This window comes from Apodemus sylvaticus, chromosome 1 (genome assembly GCF_947179515.1).
Source record: "Apodemus sylvaticus chromosome 1, mApoSyl1.1, whole genome shotgun sequence".
Lineage (NCBI taxonomy): Eukaryota > Metazoa > Chordata > Mammalia > Rodentia > Muridae > Apodemus > Apodemus sylvaticus.
In genome coordinates, this window is record NC_067472.1 from 127564228 (window position 1) to 127586673 (window position 22446).

General features: G+C 48.7%; 1 protein-coding gene across 1 annotated transcript in view; it reads left to right on the forward strand.

Annotated features, from left to right (window-relative positions):
* The window catches only part of Iqgap1 (IQ motif containing GTPase activating protein 1), a 92302-nt gene that overhangs the window by 60512 nt on the left and 9344 nt on the right, over positions 1–22446 (forward strand). Inside the window, exons 18-36 of the mRNA XM_052159817.1 lie at positions 268–410; positions 2914–3084; positions 3741–3824; positions 3914–3985; positions 4076–4145; positions 4502–4710; positions 5370–5525; positions 6103–6266; positions 7674–7898; positions 11556–11696; positions 11785–11869; positions 12832–13064; positions 13545–13677; positions 15037–15139; positions 15736–15871; positions 16143–16230; positions 17292–17504; positions 18124–18290; positions 21190–21312. Of these exons, the coding sequence (XP_052015777.1) occupies positions 268–410; positions 2914–3084; positions 3741–3824; positions 3914–3985; positions 4076–4145; positions 4502–4710; positions 5370–5525; positions 6103–6266; positions 7674–7898; positions 11556–11696; positions 11785–11869; positions 12832–13064; positions 13545–13677; positions 15037–15139; positions 15736–15871; positions 16143–16230; positions 17292–17504; positions 18124–18290; positions 21190–21312 (2716 nt within the window). The remainder of the gene's footprint in view (positions 1–267; positions 411–2913; positions 3085–3740; positions 3825–3913; positions 3986–4075; positions 4146–4501; positions 4711–5369; positions 5526–6102; positions 6267–7673; positions 7899–11555; positions 11697–11784; positions 11870–12831; positions 13065–13544; positions 13678–15036; positions 15140–15735; positions 15872–16142; positions 16231–17291; positions 17505–18123; positions 18291–21189; positions 21313–22446) is intronic.

Here is a 22446-nt window from a genome sequence, read left to right on the forward strand (position 1 = left end):
CCAGGACAGCCAGGGCTATACAGAGAAACCCTGTCTCCAAAAAACCAAATCAAAAAAAGAATAGTATGGTTGATGTTGTGATGTGATCTCCTAGACAGTCACTTTTTATAATATGACATGCATGACACAGATTAGACACTACTTAGACAAGGCTCAGTGTTGATTCCAAGGAACAGGTTTTGGAAAAAGGTTCTTAAAGCTGGCTAGAGGAATTAGTGTGGGAGTTTGGCTCTGGGTTACTGTCTTCCCCTGTCTGTTTTCTGCCAGGAGACAATAACAGCAAGTGGGTGAAGCACTGGGTGAAAGGCGGGTACCATTACTACCACAATCTGGAGACGCAAGCAGGAGGATGGGCCGAGCCCCCAGACTTTGTGCAGAATTCTGTGCAGCTTTCTCGAGAGGAAATCCAGGTAGGCCACCTTTCTTCACACAAGAAGGATCTAGGGGAAAGGGATTCAGGATTACTGCAGGTTCAGAGGAGAGATGCTTGTGGCCAGTCGTCCTGGACTCAAATGTACACTGTGCAGTGAATTATTTTGGAGTAACCGTGCTTTAGTGGTTTGGGAAGTGTTGAAGTCCGAAATTGAAAACATGTCATTTGTACAATTCATTGAGTTTCACTGTGTGGTTATTAAAGAAAGCTTGGGTGACCCATGGCTCTACCTCGTGGCCTTTCAGTGCTGGGAAAACATCAGGCCCGGAACAGAGCCAACGAGCGCAGGCAGAGACGGGGCTCTAGCATAGTGCTGTCATGTTAGGGAGCATTTAATTCTGTCCTGGAGGAAAGCAAACTAAGTGACATTTTAAACAGGTGAGTAAAGAGGAAAGAATGTTCAGGATGGAAAGGGGAAAGTCACTGCGGGTGAAAAACCAGGACCTCGTGAGGTGAGGAAAGACACACATGCTGCGGACTGGCGGGTGCAGCCGGAGAGATGGCGGTGAGGGGGGGACCGGTACTGTGCTGAGGACTGGAGAGCCTCCCTAACCTCCGTAGGCACAGCCAGGCCTAGACAGCGCTTTGCACGTGGGTCCAGGAACTGATGCCCAGGACTGGAGTGACAGTCCCCCTGACTTTTAGCACACAACCTAGTCTCTCACTCCTCCAAAGTCAGTGGCTGGCATCTTCTTCAACCCCCATACCCGATTCCTCACTGAGACACCCACCCTTCGAGTGCCCTCAGGAGGGAAGTCTCTCACTGGCATGTTATTTCCTAATGTCTGTTACCATTCTCTGGTTCCTGCAAGTCTTGACTCCTCCTAGTTTCTGTTCTTATACTTGTCCACATTTAAAGTGCTGAGTGTGGAGGCTGTCTAAGTCCGAGCTTGGGGGGGCCACATTTCTAACCAGTTCCAGGCAGTGTTGCGCTGCTACTCTGAGGACTGCTTGTAAGTATTGCCCACGTACAGATTATGTCTTCCTTAGCCAAAAACAAAGAAGAAAAGGAAACCAGCCAACCATGATAAGGCACATCTTCATTCCCAGCTCTCTGGAGGCAAAAACAAGCAGAACTCTGTGTATTCCAGGCCAGCTGGTCTACAGAGTGAGTCTCGACCATCCAGGGAGACGCACAGACCCTGTCTTTTTTTTTTTTTTTTTTTTTCTTTTGGTTTTTTTGGATTTGGTTTTTTTCGAGACAGGGTTTCTCTGTGTAGCTCCGGCTGTCCTGGAACTCACTCTGTAGACCAGGCTGGCCTCAAACTCAGAGATCCGCCTGCTTCTGCCTCCCAGAGTGCTGAGACCCTGTCTTCTAAAAAGGAAAAGGAAAACACAGCCGAGAGGGTCTCTCTGATTTGGCCTAACCTGCATTGTGTGTGTGCTCATCTGCATATGCATATATAATCCTATATCTGCACATACAACACATTATAAAACATATATAACCTATGATTGCAATACTTGGGAGTTTGAAGCAGAATGATTAGAATTAAAAGCTAACTCAGGCCACATATCAAGACTCCCATCTCAAAAACAAAATAAAAATAACTGTTTACGGGGGCTGGAGAGATGGCTCTGCGGTTAAGAGCACTGACTGTTCTTCCAGAGGTCCTGAGTTCAATTCCCAGCAACCACATGGTGGCTCACAACCATCTGCAATGGAATCTGATGCCCTCTTCTGGTGTCTGAAGACAGTGACAGTGTACTCACATATATGAAATAAATCTTTAAAAACAATAAATAAATAACTGTGTGTATGTGTGCATTCACGAGAGAGAGGAGTGTGCTTCTGTGTCAGGGGATGGCACACAAAGACAACTCTTTCTTGTCCATTAGCTGTTCTGCCAACGGTGCTTTTTTGCTTTTTTTTTTTTTTTTTTTTTGTAAAATATATTTATTTATGTATATGAGTGTTTTATCTGTATGTATACCCGCATGTCAGAAGAGGGCATCAGATCCACAGATAAGATGGTTGTAAACCACCTGTGGTTGCTGGGATTTGAACTCAAGATCTCTGGAAGAGCAGTCAGTGCTCTTACCTGCTGAGCCATCTCTCCAACCCTGTGCTGTTTTTCTAAATAAATTTGATGATTTTATTCCTCTGTTCGAAAGTTTCCGTATTGTCCATCACCTGCTGTCACAGTCGAAGCCCCCTGGGCTGCTGAGTAGTGTGCGTTGGGAGGTATCCTGAATTCTTTACTTCCGGGCTTTTCACTAGCACCGTGTGCCAGTGCAGGCGGGGGTCACAGACACAGGAATGAGGAATGGATTAAAGGCCTGGCTTTTAATTATTTAATTATTAATTAATGAGTCAGCCTGGCCCTGGGAACCACACCTGGGGTCTTCCTGCCCAGCTGAAACTGACTCCTCAGCCGGATACTCAGCCGTAGGTGGAGGTAGAGTAAAGGCAGCTGTGCGCTCTGGTGATGCTTGGTGTCCGTTCTCTTGTCCCTTAATGTGACCAAATGCCTTTTCAGAGCTCCATCTCTGGAGTAACCGCTGCATACAACAGAGAGCAGCTTTGGCTGGCCAACGAAGGCTTGATCACCAAGCTGCAGGCCTGCTGCCGTGGGTACCTCGTCCGACAGGAATTCCGATCCCGGATGAACTTTCTGAAGAAGCAGATCCCCGCCATCACCTGCATTCAGGTACTTCACACAGAGCAGGAGGAATAAAGTGTCGCTGTAAACCTGAGTGTGTGAGTGTGCTTCTGTGACCTCCTGTGTGTGATGTTACATTATCGTGCTTTGGTAGCCTGAGGCGTTAGTCAGCACCATGTCTGTGAATAAAACTTGCACCTCTATAGTACATGTGATAGTGATATATTCTAGTCACAATAAATAAAACAATAGCTCGTCAGTAACAGTAAAGGAAAAAGTGAATTGGGAATTTTGGCTCCGTTGCTGCTCACACCATGGGTCTCTTAAGTTTCCTGATCTGTGAAATGTGAAATCTGTGTATCTCCCTCCCTGGTAACAGTTAGGATAACAAATAAGTGAACTCACTTTAAGATGTGACAAGTGTGGGCTAGGGACACAGCTCAGTGCAAGCACATGAAGAGTGTACCCAAGGCCAGACATTAGGTCCCCAGCACCAAAGCCAGCAAACAAAACTTTGTGTACTATTGTATCCATGTCAGGGAAGTAGAACATGGCCATTGTGATCTCAGGGAGGCCTGGTCTCTTCCTGCAGTGTCACCAGGAAATTCCGCTTGGAGAATAGCAGGCTGAGGGGTTTGTTTGTTTGTTTTAACTTTCACTGATTCTTTGGAAATAATACCACCTATGCCGTGTGGTACCTTTAGTCACAGTGGAGAGGATACAGACAGAAGAAGGCGTATCAAGATCGGCTGGCTTACCTGCACTCCCATAAAGATGAAGTTGTGAAGGTATGGGCGCCCAGCAGGGTCCGTCCGTGTGGGGTGCAATCCTGATGTGGTGAAAAGGCCCCTTCTAAGTCCCAGGGTCCCTTCCACAGATTCAGTCCCTCGCCAGGATGCATCAAGCTAGAAAGCGCTACAGAGATCGTCTGCAGTATTTCCGAGACCATGTAAGTGGCCTTAGCTCGGCAGCTGCTCAGGTGGCTCCTTCTACCTGTGCGGGAGACAGATGAGTAAAGAATCTCTTCTCTGTTCCTTAGATCAACGACATTATCAAAATCCAGGCGTTCATTCGGGCAAACAAAGCTCGTGATGACTACAAGACCCTCAGTGAGTAACCGTGGCTCAGCGGTGAAGAGCTGCGGCAGTGCCTGGGAGCCCTCAGGTCCTGGGCGCTCTCCACGGATCTCTTTGGTTGTCCTGAAGGCAAGGCTTGGGAAGGGTGCCACGTGTGACTAGCCCCTTTGCTAACATGTGGCTGCTGTCTTGCTGCTTGCCGAGGTAGCGCCTGTGGTAACAGCGATAACCTGACTGAGGACTGCACTTGGCGGTTGTCTGAGCACATTGAAACCTAAGAATTAATGTCCTCTGTGTTACTAGAGCTTTAAGATAGTACTGACTCTCCTCAGACTTAGACGTTCTCCTGGTGACCCAGGTCGTTGTCTGATCCACATTTTCTTTGTCAGTCAATGCTGACGATCCGCCCATGATCGTTGTCCGAAAGTTTGTCCACCTCCTGGACCAGAGTGACCAGGATTTCCAGGAGGAGCTTGACCTCATGAAGATGCGGGAGGAGGTCATCACCCTCATCCGGTCCAACCAGCAGCTGGAGAATGACCTCAACCTCATGGACATCAAAATCGGACTGCTAGTAAAGAACAAGATCACACTGCAGGTATGGCTGGGCCTGCCTCCCTCTTCCGAGCAGAGAGTGGGATCTAACCTTGTTCACCAGGGAGTGTGGTCTCCAACCTTGTCCACCAGGGAGTGTGGGGTCTAACCTTGTCCACCAGGGAATGTGGGGTCCAACCTTGTCTAACAGGGAGTGTGGGGTCTAACCTTGTCCAACAGGGAGTGTGGGGTCCAACCTTATCTAACAGGGAGCGTGGTCTCCAACCTCGTCCACCAGGGAGTGTGGGGTCTAACCTTGTCCACCAGGGAGTGTGGGGTCCAACCTTGTCCAACAGGGAGTGTGGGGTCCAACCTTGTCTAACAGGGAGTGTGGGGTACAACCTTGTCCACCAGGGAGTGTGGGCTCCAACCTTGTCCAACAGGGAGTGTGGGGTCCAACCTTGTCCAACAGGGAGTGTAGGGTCCAACCTTGTCCAACAGGGAGTGTGGGCTCCAACCTTGTCCAACAGGGAGTGTGGGCTCCAACCTCGTCCAACAGGGAGTGTGGGGCAGTAGGAGGTTGAGTTACAGGAAACAGGATGAAACCGGCTGGGTGGTGGGATTGGCCAGCGTGGCACATGTATGGTGCACAAGCACTTCCTTACCACCTGGCCGACTCTGCCCCGCCAGCCTTTTGATCAGCATGTTGGTTTTTGTTTCTAGGATGTGGTTTCCCATAGTAAAAAACTTACCAAAAAAAATAAGGAGCAGCTGTCCGACATGATGATGATAAACAAGCAGAAGGGCGGGCTCAAGGCTCTGAGCAAGGAGAAGCGGGAGAAGCTGGAGGCCTACCAGCACCTCTTCTACCTACTGCAGGCGAGTGGCTCCCGGGCGCCGGGGTACAGCCTGGTCGGGTTGCCTCTGCCGGGGAATCTGATGTAAGAGAGAACTTCTCCCACAGATCCAGCTAGGAGTCTCACCTGGTTTCCACTGAGGGATGTGTGAGGGGATGTCTTGTTTCCTTCTGTGTATTGCAATCCTTGAAGTTTTACAAAGCATGAGCTTGGGAGGGGTAGGTTCAGGAGGCCTCGACCCCAGACGGAAGAGCTACAGGCAACTACGAAAGCTGAGAGCAGGAGAAACCGCCTTCCCCAGGGAAGAGCGGGCCAACCGGGTGTCCCGTACCAAAGGGTCAGCCTGAAAACATACACACAGGTGACACTACACAGACTGAGCAGGTTGTAATTATATATTTATACATCAACAATTAAAGACAAAGAGGCCATGCGGTTGAGAGTGCAAAGAAAAGTGTATAGGAGGCATTGTGGTGGGAAACAGAAGGGAGATATAATAACATTATACTTTCAAGATTAATATAAAAAACAGCATGAATGAAAAGACAAATCAGCCTTTATATTATCTAGAAGTTTCTGATATGTTGGTTTTATTTCAGACCAACCCTACCTATCTGGCCAAGCTGATCTTTCAGATGCCACAGAACAAGTCTACCAAGTTCATGGACTCTGTGATCTTCACATTGTACAACTACGCCTCCAACCAGCGGGAGGAGTACCTACTGCTGCGACTCTTCCAGACAGCACTCCAGGAGGAGATCAAGTATGGACAGGGTGGGCGGACGGCCCGGACCAGAGATGCTCATAGTTCACACTCAGATTAACCTTTGCCTTTCCTTGGTCTCATTTGCGAGAAATACTGTTTTTAAAAGTATCTACTTTTAGAATAACTAGTGTAACGTATTGCTAACCTCCTAGCATGGCTGTGCATTCCTGAAATCCCAGCATTCTAGTGGTTTGGCAGGAGGCTGACAGTTAATAGGATTAATGCCCAGAGCAGGTCTTCACACCCGAGGCCTTCCAAAGGGTCTTAGTTAGGTTTCCATTGCTGTGAAGAGACACCAGGACCAAGGCAACTTGTAATTAGGGCTGGCTTAAGCAGGTTCTGAAGTTCTGTCCACTATCATCACGGCAGGAAGCACGGCAGCATCCAGGCAGGCACAGTGCAGGAGGAGCTGAGAGGTCTGCGTCTTTTTCTGAAGGCAAACAGAAGGCTGACTTCCAGGCAGTTAGGAGGAGGGTCTCAAAGCCCACCCCCGCGGTGACACACTGCCTCCTAATAGTGCCACTCCCCAGGCGAAGCATTTTCCCACCACCACACAAAACATTACTGTGTTCAGTGTGGCCACCTGTCCATCCCTTTCCACTCATCAAGAATCACAAAACAAGCCAGGCAATGGTGGCACATGCCTTTAATCCCAGCACTTGGGAGGCAGAGGCAGGCAGATTTCTGAGTTCAAGGCCAGCCTGGTCTACAGAGTGAGTTCCAGGACAGTCAGGGCTACACAGAGAAACCCTGTCTTGAAAAACCAAAAAAAAAAAAAAAGTCACAAAAGACCTTTCAGTCCTGCAACTGAACTCCGCTAAGTCTTGGCAGTTATTACTGTAGCATAGTTATTACAGTTATCAATGGCTCTTGAGAGAGAGAGCCGGGAGGGGCTGGCAGGATGGCTCAGTGGGTATAAAGTGCTTGCCGCCAAGCCTGATGACCTGAGTTCAATCCTTAGACAGACCACATGGTAGAAAGAACCGTCTCATTCTCTAACCCTTGCATACATTTTAGATAAATAGAAAACATAATTTTTAAAAGAAAGAGTGGGCCAGTCTAGTGGCTGTAATCCCAGCACTCAGGAGGCTGAGGCAAGAAAATCACAGACCCTGTCTCAGATGAAACAAGTATTATCAGGAGGTAGTGGCAGAGGCAGGAGGATTAGGACTTTGAGGCAGGCCTCAGCAACATAGACTATCTCCGGGGAAATGATGTGACAGTCCTAGTCCTGAGGTGAAGGTCCAGCCAGGACTCTCACACCTGAGGGAACAGCTACCAGAAGGTTCCAGGAATGCTGGGAAATGCGTCCAGAGGAAGACTGGACCTGTTTCCATGAGAACACGTATAGCACGATAGATTCTGAGATTAGCTTAAATTTAATTTGTGTTTGGCATTTCATAGGTCAAAGGTGGATCAGATTCAAGAAATCGTGACAGGAAACCCTACGGTTATTAAGATGGTTGTAAGTTTCAACCGTGGTGCCCGGGGCCAGAACGCCCTCCGGCAGATCTTGGCCCCTGTTGTGAAGGAAATTATGGATGATAAGTCTCTCAACATCAAGACAGATCCTGTGGATATTTACAAGTCTTGGGTTAATCAGATGGAGTCTCAGACGGGAGAGGCAAGGTATGGTGATCATAGCCGCTTTCTTTTGTGTTTGCTGTTTTCTGTATCTTTTTTAAAAAATAGTTACTTTTGATTTGCAAAGTAATGATTGTTCAAATAACATTTGCTCTCAGGCATAGTGGCACATGTTCACAATCTCAGCCCTTGGGGTCTAGAGGCAGAAAGGTCAGTCTTAATTATATAGTGAGTTCCAGGCCAGCATAGACTACAGAAAAGACACACACACACACACACAGACATGCACATGCACACGCGAGCACACAGACACGCACACGCTACACACACACACACACTTTGAGAACTATGCTGTAAGCCGTTAAGTTGATAGTTCACCTGTTTAGCAAACACTGAGTGCTTGCTGTATATTAGCACTGTTAGATCCGTGTAGGACACAGCGTGACAGTGGGTGAGGCATGGACAACAGCTCAGTGGGTAAGGGTCTTCTGTGTGATTCTGGAGAACTGAATTTCATGTTCAGAAAACGTGGAGAGAACCAGCTCCACGTGTGCTTTGTGCCACACACCTCCAATAATAATAATAATAATAATAATAATAATAAAAGACTATAATAGTGAATGAAACAGACTTATCGCCTTACCCCTTTATAGCTTATTAGGGAACAGAGACAACAAACAGGTAAATAAAAATTACAACCAAGGAAAGGTTTTTAAAACTTTTTGTGGGCTGGAGAGATGGCTCAGTGGTTAAGAGCACTGACTGCTCTTCCAGAGGTCCTGAGTTCAATTCCCAGCAACCTCATGGTGGCTCACAACCATCTGTAATAGGATCTGATGCCCTCTTCTGGAGTGTCTGAAGACAGCTACAGTGTACTCATATACACAAAATGAATAAATAATTTTTTTTTTTAAAAAAAGAACAACTTTTTGCAAGGTATCTACCAGAGTACAGGAGAGTGCTAATGCTGACAGGTGGTTAGGGAAAATCTCTGCCGAGGTGAGGCTTCTTTTAGCCGGACCTAAAGGCTGAGAAGGTAAGTTCTAGGAACAGAGTGGAGTGGAGGGCCCAGGACCTGCAAAGACCCAGCCGCAGGCTGCATCCCAAGCAGTTGGACAGGAAGGGCTGTGCAGTCATAGGAAGAAAGGGCGCGGGGTGAATGGTGATTTGTGCCCGGGTAGAGCTTAGCCAGTGAATGCGTTAGTTGTGGGAGATGAGTCTGCCAAAGTAAACTCTAGCACAGACAGACACAAAGCAAAGGCTCATCAGTCCCAATTGTCAGTAAAGCCGGGGGAAATGGGTGCCGCTGCCTTGAAGGGTGAGGACCCAGAGACAAGATGTGCGCCGCTGGGGCGGCGGGAAGACGGCAGGAAGCTCACTGGGCCTGCAAGCCTGGCACGGCTGCGGCACGCATGCGTGTAAAGCCAGCACTGTGGGGGAGGAGGCAGACATTCAGAGGTAGCTGCGGAGTGAGACAGCCAAACCAAACCAAAAATTGTGTCCCTGTAGGTGAGTCACAAAGCCTTCTGTGGCGATAAGGCACGCCATTGAGTGTAGCGTTCTGTAAGTCTGCCACTGGGATTCTGATCTTTTCTGGGCATCATGAAAACTTTTCTTGTGCTGGGAATTGAACCGCTCAGCTCAGCTCTGCCTGTGTCTGTCTGGGAAGTTGGCCTGTCTCCCAGGTCATCCTCAGTCAGCAGCCCCCTGAGCACAGCTCGGGTCCCTACACTATTTCCTTAGATGATCAATGAATCAGTCAGTTATTTACAGCTCAGAATTCTACTGGCCAGGTCAGTATGTTTTTCATGTTGGTGTCTGTGAGAAACTATAGTGTTTCCTGATGTCTGTAAAATGGAAATTGAATGCTTTTTTAGAACCTGTACCTATGAGGTTTGTGGATCCACCAGCATATAAGCATCCCAGCCCAGTACTTTATTGAAAATTACAAATGTCAACCTGGATCTCATTCAGCGTGCTGTGACAGTCATGTCCCTGTCTGCTTATCTCAGCTTGCCATGGTGACTACAACCAGCTAGCCACATGCTGGTAACTGAAGCAGATAAAAAGTAATCTATCTTCTTGAAGTAGAAATCACTGGGCTCAATCCCGATGCCAGCAAGGAACATCTGCCTGTTCCTTGGCTTCTTCATTTCTGGTGGCCTTTGGCCCCGGTTGACTTGTGGCCGTGGGATTGTAATCCCTGCCTCCCTGGTTGCTTCTACCGTCTCTGTATACTAGATCTCCCTCTGTCTCTCTTAGTAGGTCCCCGGGTTTATACTTAGGGAGCGCTTGGATAATCTGCGATCATCACTGCTCCGCTCTGAACCTCGAGAGCCTCTGTTTCCTTGTGTCTTTCAGCTCCGTGTCTTTATTTCCTTCCTGTTAAGTGTAGGCCCATGTTGTATCACATCTGCCATTCGTATGCCATCTCACTCACTCTCTGTCTCTCTGTCTCTCTCTCTTCCTCCCTGCCCCGCCCTCCTCCCCTTTTGGACAAGTCTTTCCGTATTCCAGGAAATACCCTATGTAGCTGAAGATGACTTTGAACTCCCGATCCTTCCCCCCCCCCCCCCGCCCCCCGCCCCAAGCATGAACTGGAGAGCCTGATTTATGTGCTGTTGGGGACTGCACCCAGGGCTCAGTGTGTGCTAAGCAGATGGTCTGTCAACTGGCCTATGCCCCGGCCTCGTCTGACCGTCTCCCCTGACATCCGTGCCCTGTCATTGGCTGTGCTGTGCCGTCAGTGCCTAGAGCTCTTCCTGGTCTGCACTGCCGCGCCTTCGGCTCTCTTCATACTCATCGTTTCTGGGTCAAGCTGGGGTGCTGCTTTCCCATGTCTCTCGTCTGTGTCTATCCGTCCGTCTGTCCGTCCATCTTTATTTTTTTATGGGGAGCCTGGGCAGTCTTTCTCCTTAAAATTTGTCTGTATGTCTTTGTGTGTGTTTGGGGCTGTGCTGGGGCTAGGGAAAAGGGAGCCCGTGGAGGTCGGAGAACAACTTTGTGGAGTTGGTTCTCTCTGTCCACCTTTCTGTGGGTTCTGGGCATGAAACTCGGGTCTCCAGGCTGCGTAGCAATGCCCTCCCCTGCGAGGTATCTCAGTGTTCCACGACTTTTAGCTTTCAGTGGCTGCTTCTGGCTTCTAAGCAAGTCCGGACTTAGGGTGTGCAGAGGATCCTCCAGGGCCTGGTCCCCATTAGCTTTGTCACTCCTGTTTCTCTTCCTTTTGTTCTTCCCTTGTCTGTGACACCCCACCCCACCCCAGAAGGCCCTTCACCTCTGCTTTCTCGGGCTGAGATGTCTGCCTGTGGGATGGGAGCCTTCCTTTCCGTCTCCAGCAGAGGGTCCTCCAGTGGCCTGCAGCAGTTGTGCTCAGCCTACCGTTTGTAAGCATTGTTTTTCTTTATAGCTGGGGGTTAACCTGGGCTCTGGGTATGGCAGGCAAGTGCTATACCACTGAGCTAACCTCTAGCCCTTACAGCGTGTTCATGACTGCCTGCTCACATGCCTCCGCTGCTGTGAGGGGCTAGAAGGTGCGCTGGCTTCCATGCACTTGGTCGCTGAGTGCTTTTCAGAGTGTGACACTCAGTTCAAGGCATCCAGCTTGCATAGAGGAGCCTTAGTTTATAAAAGACAAGTTCCTGCCTCGAGCTGTTCCTAGGGCTTGGTCTGACATCGCTGGGGGCATTTCTATTTTCTCAGCAAACTGCCCTATGATGTGACCCCTGAACAAGCCTTGTCTCATGAAGAAGTGAAGACAAGGTTAGACAACTCTATCAGGAACATGAGGGCTGTGACAGACAAGTTCCTCTCAGCCATCGTCAGCTCTGTGGACAAAATCCCGTGAGTGCCATCAGCGGTAACCCCAAATAAAGCCTGGTTGGTGGCATACTCTGTGGCCTGACCTTCCTCTGGTTTGTCCGTCCCACAGTTACGGGATGCGCTTCATCGCCAAAGTGCTGAAGGATTCACTGCATGAGAAGTTCCCTGATGCTGGTGAAGATGAGCTGCTGAAGGTAAGACTGACAGCTGGCGGGGCCTGCCCTTCTCCTGTCAGACGCCCAGTGACCAGCAGTGCCGGAGTGTCCTCCGCTGCGAGCCTCCAAACCAGTTGTAAATGCAAGGCGATGCCTTCTAAGCAGATAGTTTCCATTCATCTTTCAAGGCACACAGTGTGCACTAGGTATAGGAAGGGGGATTTTTCCTTCGTCCTCTTTTCTCTGGAGCACTGCTCCCTCTGCTGGTGGCCAGGTGAATAGCAGGAGTACGGTGCTCTGCTGAACTCTTCTTACCCGACTGTACTCTCCACTTGTATGTTTACCTTTTAAATCTGAACACTTCTCTCTTCTCTCTCCTAGTTCTGTGCTTTCCTACAGTGACGCCTCCATTCTAGACTTTCTGTCCAGGTGAATTAATTTTATTTTTTTCTGGAACTTTAGGGGAGATGCCATGATTGTCCTTGCGTTCTCCTGTGGAAGACATGTGTGTTGAGTAAATCTCATTCCAGAGGCATGAGCGTGGCCTTTGCAGTCTGTGGCATGTGGACGGTGGGGGTTAGACAGATGGCCGTTTGCTAATGAGGTCATCTTAAGGACTTACTGTCACCATGTTCCATGGTTTCCTGAAAACCCACAAAGGTGGCTGCTATCAGCCTGAGCTGCTGCGGCAGCGTCCGGACGGAGGGTGTCCTGGAGTGCTGGATCACACATCTTAGAGTGCTGCTTACATGTTCCAAATCTGTTAGCTTACTCATCTCGGGTCCTAGTTTTCAGTTCTCTTATCGCCCCGCCCCCATCCTCCGGTTTATTCTGAGTTTCAGGTCTTGAAGTGTATATGTGCATGTGCGCATGTCGGTGTGTGCCTTTTGTCTGCCTTCCCCACAGGACTACATCTTCTCATTTTCATTGCTAACAAAGCCATGCGCAGCTTCCTCACTGGGCTGGTCTCGTCTCTAACTTAGTCCATGTTTCTGTTCCAGATTATTGGTAACTTGCTTTACTACCGGTATATGAACCCAGCCATCGTCGCCCCCGATGCCTTCGACATCATTGACCTGTCAGCAGGGGGCCAGCTCACCACAGACCAGCGCAGAAACCTGGGCTCCATTGCAAAGATGCTCCAGCACGCGGCTTCCAACAAGATGTTTCTGGGAGATAATGCCCACTTAAGCATCATTAATGAATATCTCTCTCAGTCCTACCAGAAATTCAGGTAAGGGACAGAGTAGATGACTCAAAAGGGTTGTGGGTGTGTTGTCATTTGAGTGGAAAGGCAGAGTTAGCCGTCTCCCTCACTTCCATGACTGCTGAGGTGCAGTGTGGTTTGTGTGTGTGTGTGTGTGTGTGTGTGTGTGTGTGTTCACTCTAGTCAAGAGAAGAACTACAGAGAACTTTTGATTTTGGAAATTAACACTTTTGAGTGCAGTGCCTGGAGTGGTTCCTCAGCGCTGAAGCGCACAGGTGTGGGGGGCCTGTTTAAGTTTACTTGAGTGCTTGTCGTGGGTAGAAATAGAGCCAGCAAGAGAACTGTCTCAGCGTCCCCAGGCTGCCAGGCAGGAATTGAGCAGAAGCACGTGGCCACTTTTCAGACTTCCATTGTCTTGGCTGGTTTGTGTCTGAACACAACCTAAAGGGTCCGTGTGCCCTTTCCTCGGCTGCCCTGCCAATGACCCTTGCTGCTGTTTACTTCCAGACGGTTTTTCCAAGCTGCTTGTGACGTCCCCGAGCTGCAGGATAAATTTAACGTGGACGAATATTCTGACCTAGTCACGCTCACCAAGCCGGTCATCTACATCTCCATCGGCGAGATCATCAACACCCACACTGTAAGTGCTTTCCCTGGACTGCCTAAGCCGCTTCCCTCGGCCCTGGAGGACGCCCTGGCACCCGCTTCCTCTCTGACAGATGGACGGGCATCTCACTTTGCTGTGATCTTAGCTGACACCACAATGCCTTGGGTTTTTCTCTTCCCGTGCTCTGCTGCTCTTTGGTGGTGCTGGGACTCAAATCCGGGGCCCAGTGTACATTAAGTTCTCTGCCTCTGAGCCACACCCCAGGCCTGCCTCATACTCAGAATGTCTACGGCTCTGCAAACTTCCTAAGCGCCCGCCTCAGTATCATCCACACTGACATTGAGAAGTGATGTTAGCCAGCCCTGTGACAGGCATCCTGACCCCGAATCCTAGGGGTGGACTCCAGAGAGTGCCTCGTGAGCGCAGCCATCAGTGGCTTGCCAGACGCTCCTCCGATAGCAGCCATTCGCCTTACTCCTCTCACATGACCTGCACACAGCACCAGCTTCTTCCTGGCTGAGGATTTTTCCTTTGGAAGCTCTCTGTGTAAATTTTTCTTTTTCTTTTTCTTTTCTTTCTTTCTTTCTTCTTTTTTTTTTTTTTTTTTTTTTTTTTTTTTTTTTTTTTTTTTTGGTTTTTTGATTTGTTTGTTTGTTTGTTTTTTTCCGAGACAGGGTTTCTCTGTGTAGCCCTGGCTGTCCTGGAACTCACTCTGTAGACCAGGCTGGCCTCGAACTCAGAAATCCGCCTGCCTCTGCCTCCCAGAGTGCTGGGATTACAGGCGTGCGCCACCACTGCCCGGCTAGGTGTGTAGATTTTTCAAACACAGCTTTGTTCCCCCTTTGGAGACATGTAGGTCAAGAATTACATATATGTAATGATATATGTAAAATGTTGATGGCATTTCAGGTCCTGTCCCCTCTGAAGACATTACCTGTAGCATGTGTGAGGCTTTGTTGAGTGGCAGGAAGATAATGGCAGAGTGGCTCTGAGTGCTTTTTCTGAATAAGAAGATACTGCATGTGGCAGAGCTTAAAACCCAGCACTAGGAAGACAAAACAAAACAGTTAGCCAAAGCAAGCTGTGTCCCTGGGATACTGAGCAAGTCCAGTGTATCGTTGAATTGGTGTGGTGATGAATTCAGTCTGCGTCCCATGCTCTCTTAGGTGGGGACCGTTTGGGTTTTCTTTGACCAGGCCAGGATCTCCTGGTGTTTTACACGCTCGCTGGTCTGTGAAGTCCAGTGCGCTGCTCGGTCCCTCATGCTGTTTACTAGGTTGGCTTGCTTGTCCGTTGGATGTGGCAGTTTTGTTGCTCGGCGTCTTTTGGGCAGATGCCTGTAGGGACAGAGGGCTGAGGGTGAAGGTGGGACCAATCGCTGGCTCTTTGCAGCTCCTGTTGGACCATCAGGACGCCATTGCCCCCGAGCACAACGACCCCATCCACGAGCTGCTGGACGACCTCGGGGACGTGCCCACCATCGAGTCCCTCCTAGGTAACCTCTCAGTTAGCACCGGAGCCGAGGGCAGGGTTGCTGTCACTGTCTCTCTGATTTTGCACTATACCAAACTTCAGGCCCCATCTTCGATCTGAATCCATGAAAGATACTTTCAAACACAAAGACAAACATTAGCATATATAATTTGAAAGTATGTTTTATAAAGGAAAGATTATTTTGAGAGAATTTTGATGTTAACATTGTTGAAATTTTCTTGAGATGGGGTGGTCAGAGTTGTATCCCCACTTTGTAGTCCTGTCTGGCCTGGAAATCACTAAAAGACCAGGCTGGCTTCAGACTCCCAGGATCTACCTGTCTCAGCTTCCTGAGGGCTGGGATTAGAGATGTGCATCGCTGTGTCCCAGCAAGATGATTTCCCCCACATTTGTGACGTTACTGTGGCATGGACCTTTCCTTAACCATTTGGCATATTTTCTTTTACTTCTTCTCAGTAAAAACTGTGCTTGCCACGCGAAGTGTATTGGTTTATCAAGAGAAGAGTCATATTGGGCCTGGTCATATTTATTGGTATCATTTTCCCTCCAAAGTGTCTTTTTATTGCATTGATTCTTTCTACACTCCCAACACTGCAGGAGAAAGCTGTGGTAATTCAAACGACCCCAACAAGGAGGCGCTGGCAAAGACAGAAGTGTCTCTCACATTGACCAACAAGTTTGACGTGCCTGGTGACGAGAACGCGGAGATGGACGCCCGGACCATCTTACTGAAGTGAGTGCTGAAAGGGGAAGGGAGTGCCCTGAACCGTATTTGCTGGGCCACACCGGATCATCCGCCCTGGCCTCTCTCGCCCACCCCAGTCCTCAGCACCTTGCACCCGCTCCGTTGTGAGTCCCTACTCCTTATGCAGTAACTGCCCCGTGGGTGCTGTGGAAAGGCATCTGTGGGGTAAGAGTGCGTGCCTCAGATGCTGCTGAGATCCGGTGGCAAGGAGGTGGATGGAGCATGTAGCCACGTTGAAACACATCCCATCTCGTTATAGCACCAAACGCTTAATTGTGGATGTCATCCGGTTCCAGCCAGGAGAGACCTTGACTGAAATCCTAGAAACCCCAGCCACCAACGAACAGGTACAAATGAAGGTTTCACACTTGTCTTCCTAAACAGCATAAGATGCATTCCTGGATGGGGGCCAGTGGGATAGGGGAGGGCTTAGACCCGAGGGTGAGCATGTCTCTAACCTTGGGACAGTAATAATTAAGGCTCACTTGTTTTGGAAGTTGGTGACTCCTAAATCCTGATAGTGCTCTCGGGGCACGAAACCCCCTTTCCCTTAAACAGAAGAGAAGTAGGAGAGAGGGAACAAGTAAAGGATGAACGAGAATTTAATCTGGGGCTGAATCAGTCTGTCTGGTAATTTAATGAGTGTCTTACAGGTATAATTAGATGAAGTACCTGGGTTGTGTATACAAGTGCAGGATGCAGCTCCAAACTTAAATTCCAGTTAGGAAAAGGATGATATATATTTCTGAAATCGTAATATTAGAAATTAACTATAGTATTGATTATAAAAATGCTGGAAGTTGCTGGGTATGGTATGGGCAAGCCTTTGATCCCAGCAAATATCTCTGTGAGTTTGAAGCCAGCCTAGTCTACCTAGCGAGTTCTAGGCCAGCTAGGGCTACACAGTGAGGAGCTGTGTGTTTCAGTGTTTTTTAAAAAGCAAGGGGAAGGGAAAGGGAAGATGGCAGTCTGAGGAAGGGTTTCTTGTCGCCGTGCCAGTGTTTGCACTGCTGGGAGCAGCGGGCAGCAAGAGCCTGCTTCACGGCCTGCTGGGTGGAATTAGCAAGCCCTGCTGGACATGGCCGTCCGTTAATTTATGGAGTTATATTGAGCCACATTTAGAATAAAGAAACAGGGGCTTCAACATCCTGGACTAAGTCAGGGAAGACAAAGACGAAGCATCTCCTCTCCTGACGATACCTGGTGTCAGGGAGGCTGAGCGTGCTCTGTGGGTGGGATGAGGTGTCTCCCCTCGTGCTCTTTGTCTGCATTGGTAGAGGGAGGTAATGTCCGCAGCCGAGTTTGGGAACCGTATCTGAGTGCAAATGTGCTACATAAGTCTAAGTTTAGGGCTCCCGTGGTGAACTGGCAAACACGTTTCTTTGTTGTTGTTGTTGTCCATCTGTAGGAAGCTGAGCACGAGAGGGCCATGCAGAGACGGGCTATCCGTGACGCTAAAACCCCCGACAAGATGAAGAAATCAAAACCCATGAAGGAGGAGAGCAACCTCAGCCTCCAGGAGAAGAAAGAGAAGATCCAGTCTGGCCTGAAGAAGCTAACGGAGCTTGGGACGGTGGACCCAAAGAACAGATACCAGGAACTCATCAACGACATTGCCAAGGTACAGCATTTGTGGGTGGCGGTGGCCTGGCCTTGTGGACACACAGCTTCCGATGCTTTGAGATGTGGCCTCTGACTCCCACACCAGGGCTCTACCTCTGGGGTGGACTTTTTCATGTGCTCTGAACTAATGGGAAGACAGCCTTCATTCACTAGGGTTTCTGCTGTCTGAATTTTTTCTTGCTCTTAAGGAATCCTCCAGACCTTTGTTATGCTTGCTGTGGAGTATATGAAGTCGGTAGTTACATGATCAACTTGATTTGTGTGATCTGCCCCAAGCCAGCGCTCAGGGTTCTGATTTGAGTGAGATAATGCTCTTGCACTGAGGGACTCGGTTCTTTCTTTTCTCCTCCCAGGATAGGGTGTTTATGAGGTCTAGACCAGCTTCGTAAGTAGAGTCTAAGCGCACAAGAGTCAGGGTGCACTCTTCCCTGTGGTTAGCAGGTATAGGCCGATGAGACGGAATCTGCCTTAGGTTTCAGGCACAGGTCGCTGCCTGTTATAAATGGCTGGCATGTGTGAGTTCAGCCCAGATATGTTGTAGTGTTCATGAACGGGGATGGTTTGAGAAGCACATGCTGCCTGTCATCTTTTTCCTCATTTTCCTGGCCGTGCCTCAGGATATCCGGAACCAGCGGCGGTACAGACAGAGGAGGAAGGCTGAGCTGGTCAAGCTGCAGCAGACATACTCAGCGCTCAACTCCAAGGCCACCTTCTACGGGGAGCAGGTGGACTACTACAAGAGCTACATCAAAACCTGCTTGGACAACTTGGCCAGCAAGGGCAAGTGAGTCTGGGTTTTTAATTATTCCGGGTTGGGGGGTGCAGAGAATTAGAGGGGTGGAGAAAATTAGCAACAGCTTCTAATGTGGCAATGAGAGAAGTGTTTTAACTTTTATTAAATGTTCTGATGCCGATGTGGGGAGGAAAGGGAGGGTGTGTGTGGAAGGACTACTCCAAGGTTGGTTCCCTCTGTCCGCCACAGCTTCCAGGAGCTGAACTCAGGTCTCCGGGCTCTTGAGGGAAGTGCTTTACTGGCTAAGCAGTATTGCTGGCTTGTGACAAGGCTGGGCTCCAGACTCAGCTATCCTCCTGCCCCTGCCTCCCAGGTGCTGACTGCCACTGAACTGCAGCACCCAGGACCTGCCTGCTGCATTACTTCTGATTTTGCTTCTGATGTTGGCATAATTGCCTGGCTCCATTCGTGGGTGTGATGTGGGGAGATAGGAAGGGACCTGGAGAGGCTTATTTCCAAGCTTCTAAAGTATTAGTTTGGTCTAATGTTAGTAAATCGTGGGAGGGGACCGTCTAACTTGGCTTCCGAACCTCCCACTAAGCATGATGGCGCACACCTGTGGCAGTGCATGACGGGCCTGTCTTCAAACCGACCAACCCCCCCCCCCCAAAGGTTTTATAAATGTTTTAAACTCCCCAATGCCCGTAGGCAGGACCACAGGCTCCAGGGAATGCTTTCCTGTGCTGGTCACAAACCTGACCTGTAAGTTTTACAGAGAAGAAACCGCAAACTCCCACCCTTTTCTTTTTCGAAATCTCAAACCTCAGAATGGTTGAAGGAACAGGACACCTCTGAGCCCTTCCCTCGGATGGGTTCTCTAGAGTTTAACTGGTGCTTCCCACAGCCCTCCCCTCTAGGCCAAGCATGCGCATCCTTCCGGGGAGGCGGGGCTGGTGTGAGAGGCGGTCCCCTAGCTACCTGGAGCCTTTATTTAGCCTGTTCTATCTGTCTTTTGTACTCTTGGCTTTATGACATAAGATGTGTTGGGTTTAACTTGTAGTTTGCCCTGCTGAGGCCTAGAATGGTGATTTCTCCAAGCTGCCCTAACTCCATGTAGAAACCAAGATCTAGCTGTCCTCCTTGCCCTGTTGACATTTTTAGGTCTCCACTTTGAATGGCTGAGCACTGTGTCATGAGATAGAGAAGATGTTCCATTAATCAGTTATCCATTGGGGAGCATTTGTTTAATCTTTAAAACAAGGCAAACAAACAAACAAACAAAAAACCAAAACTGATGGATGGAGTTGGAGAGTGGTTGGTTAAAAGCCGTCTGCTTTTCCAGACGACCCAGGTTCAATTCTCAGCACCCACGCGGAGGCTCAGAGCTGTCTGTAACTGGAGTCCCAGGGAATCCGACACCTACGCAGGCACCACACGTGCATCTAGTGCCAACACATACAGGCAGGCAAAGCACTTACACACATAAAATAACAGTTCTAAAGTTTTACTTCAAACGTCTGCACTAGCTTCTTAAAGATGTGCTGCTCTGCAAATGTAGGCATTTTCTCAAAGTTAACTGGAAGTGCATGGACGGATGGTTCGGGAGTTGTGAGCGACTGTCACGTGCAGTCTTCAGTTGTCTTTCCTAAAGACCACCCCCAGTCACACACACAGACACACACACACACCCGCCTGCTTCTCTAACAGCCTGTGGAGGCAGGGACCCTTGGACAGCACGCCCATCTCTGATTTCCCTGACGGCCATTAGCAAGCAATCTGTGTCTTTTCCCCACACTTCCCATCCGCTGTCCTCTGCTGTGCTTTGCTTCAGCCTTTAAACGTTGTGTATGAAAAGTGTCTTTTTCCTACAGGACTGAGGATTTACAAGGATTTTTTTTACTATTTCATGGTGACAATTTGTTTGTATTTTATATATGTAAGGATGGATACATCTTTTAAAAATTGTTTATTTTTTGAGTTACAGTGACTTAAAACTTCCCACCCCCATCATCAATATTAATTTGTTTGTTTGTTTGTTTGTTTGTTTGTTTGTTTTTTCAAGACAGGGTTTCTCTGTGTAGCCTTGCCTGTCCTGGAACTTGTTTTGTGGGAAAAGCTGGCCTCGAACACTCAGACATTGACCTGCCTCTGCCTCCCAAATTCCAGGATCAATAGCGTGTGCAATTACCTCCTGACCTTAAAAGTTACTTTTATTTCATTTTATTTAAGTGTTGGAGGGAGTCTCCTGTAGTTCACTAGCCCGGTGAAATCACCATGTAGCCAAGGCTGGCTCTGAGCACCTGATCTCGTGACTCTACTCACCAATATTCATTTTTGTTTCTAGTATATATCTGTGTTTGTGTGCACAAATATGTTATGTATGGGCTTGAATCACAGCACGTGTGTGGTGGTCAGAGAACTTTTGGAAATCAAGGCTCTCCTTGCACCTCGCTGAGGCGGGGCCTCTCTGCTCTCCGTGCTCCCCACTAGCTGGCTGACAGGTTTCTTAGGCAACCTGCCTGTCCCTACCCCATCTGACTGTGAAGTGCCGAGATTACCATGGCACACCACCATGTCCAGCTTTTTACACAGGTTCTGGGAAAACAATTGTGGACCATTCGGCTTGTGTAGCAAGTGCTTCTACCCTCTGAGCCTTCTCCCTGGCCCCTCACATGGGATCGTTAGGGGTTTGGTTCTAACAATGGAAGCAAGGCACACTCTTAAGCTGGTATAGCCTTGTTCTCCACTATAATTTAAAATAAAGGTGGAAGCAGATTAATGATGTTGCCCAGTTCTGCTGAGGTTTCAAGGGCTAGTCCTCACACTCATCCACCATTTTAGAACTGGCGTGTCTTGTATGTGAATCTCTGGCCTCATTCCCATGATGCCTAAGGCTTGTAGTAGTGAATTACTTAAAGACACTGTCATAATGTGGTTTTACCTTTCACAGGGTCTCTAAAAAACCTAGGGAAATGAAAGGCAAGAAAAGCAAAAAGATTTCTCTGAAGTACACAGCCGCAAGACTGCATGAGAAGGGAGTTCTTCTGGAAATTGAGGACCTTCAAGCAAACCAGTGAGTGTTTGCTTTTTATGTTATGTAATTTTACTGTGCATATGGGATATGTGGGTGTATACACACTATGTACTGGAGTGTGTGTGTGTGTGTGTGTGTACGTGTGTGTGTGTGTGTGTGTGTGTGTACGTACACATGGAGCCAGATGGGCAATGTCAAGTGCTCTTTTCCTCTTCACGTCCACCTTATCATGTGTGCACACATGTGCTAATGTCTGTGTGTCTGTGTGCGTGTGAACATGGAGCCCCACAGCCAGTGCTGGTTATGCTGTTCCTCGTCACACCCCGCACTATTTTGGGGGCACAGTCTTTCACTGAATCTGGAGCTCATCTGTCCTGCTAGACTGGCTGGCCGGCAAGACCCCGGGGATCTGCCTGTGTGCCCCACCCTCACCCCCATGTTGAGGTGGCAGGCTTGGGCATCTGAACCGAGGTGCTCGTGCTTGGGCAGAGGGGACTTCACCTGCAGAGCCATGTCCTCTCAGATGTCCATTTTGATTTTGTTTAGAAGCTGGTTTTAAATTTTGAATTCGTCACATCATTATCTCATTGTTCTTATTTCTCTTTCTAGGTGGCTCTTTATATTAAAGTATATTTATACATTTATATATAAATATGTTTTTTAATGTACAGAGTGACATTTTACAAACTTAAACCTGGTAATAAAAGAGATTGCAGGGTTTTTTTTTTTTTGAGGGGGGAGGGAAGGGAGTTGAGACAGGGTTTCTCAGTGTAGCCCTGGCTGTCCTAGAACTCACTATATAGACCAGGCTAGCCTCAAACTCACAAGAGATCTGCCTGCCTCAGCCTCCAGAGTACTGGGGTTAAAGGCACACGCCACCCCACCGATCTGAGAATGTCTTTTTAAAAATTGCATCATTTTATATGTGTGCACACGCATATACCATGATATATCCATGGAGTGGGGTGTCAACTGGCCCGAGTTGGTTATCTGTTTCTATCATATGGGTCCCAGGGACAGAACTCGGGTTATCGGGTTTGAGGACAGGTGACTTCACTCCCTAAGAGTTTGCCACCTGAGAATGAATTTCTTGTCCTTGTTTATGGACCATTTGTCCTGGAGCGTAGACACCAACACGTGTGCTTACCCCAGGAACCCATCTGTCATTTGCTA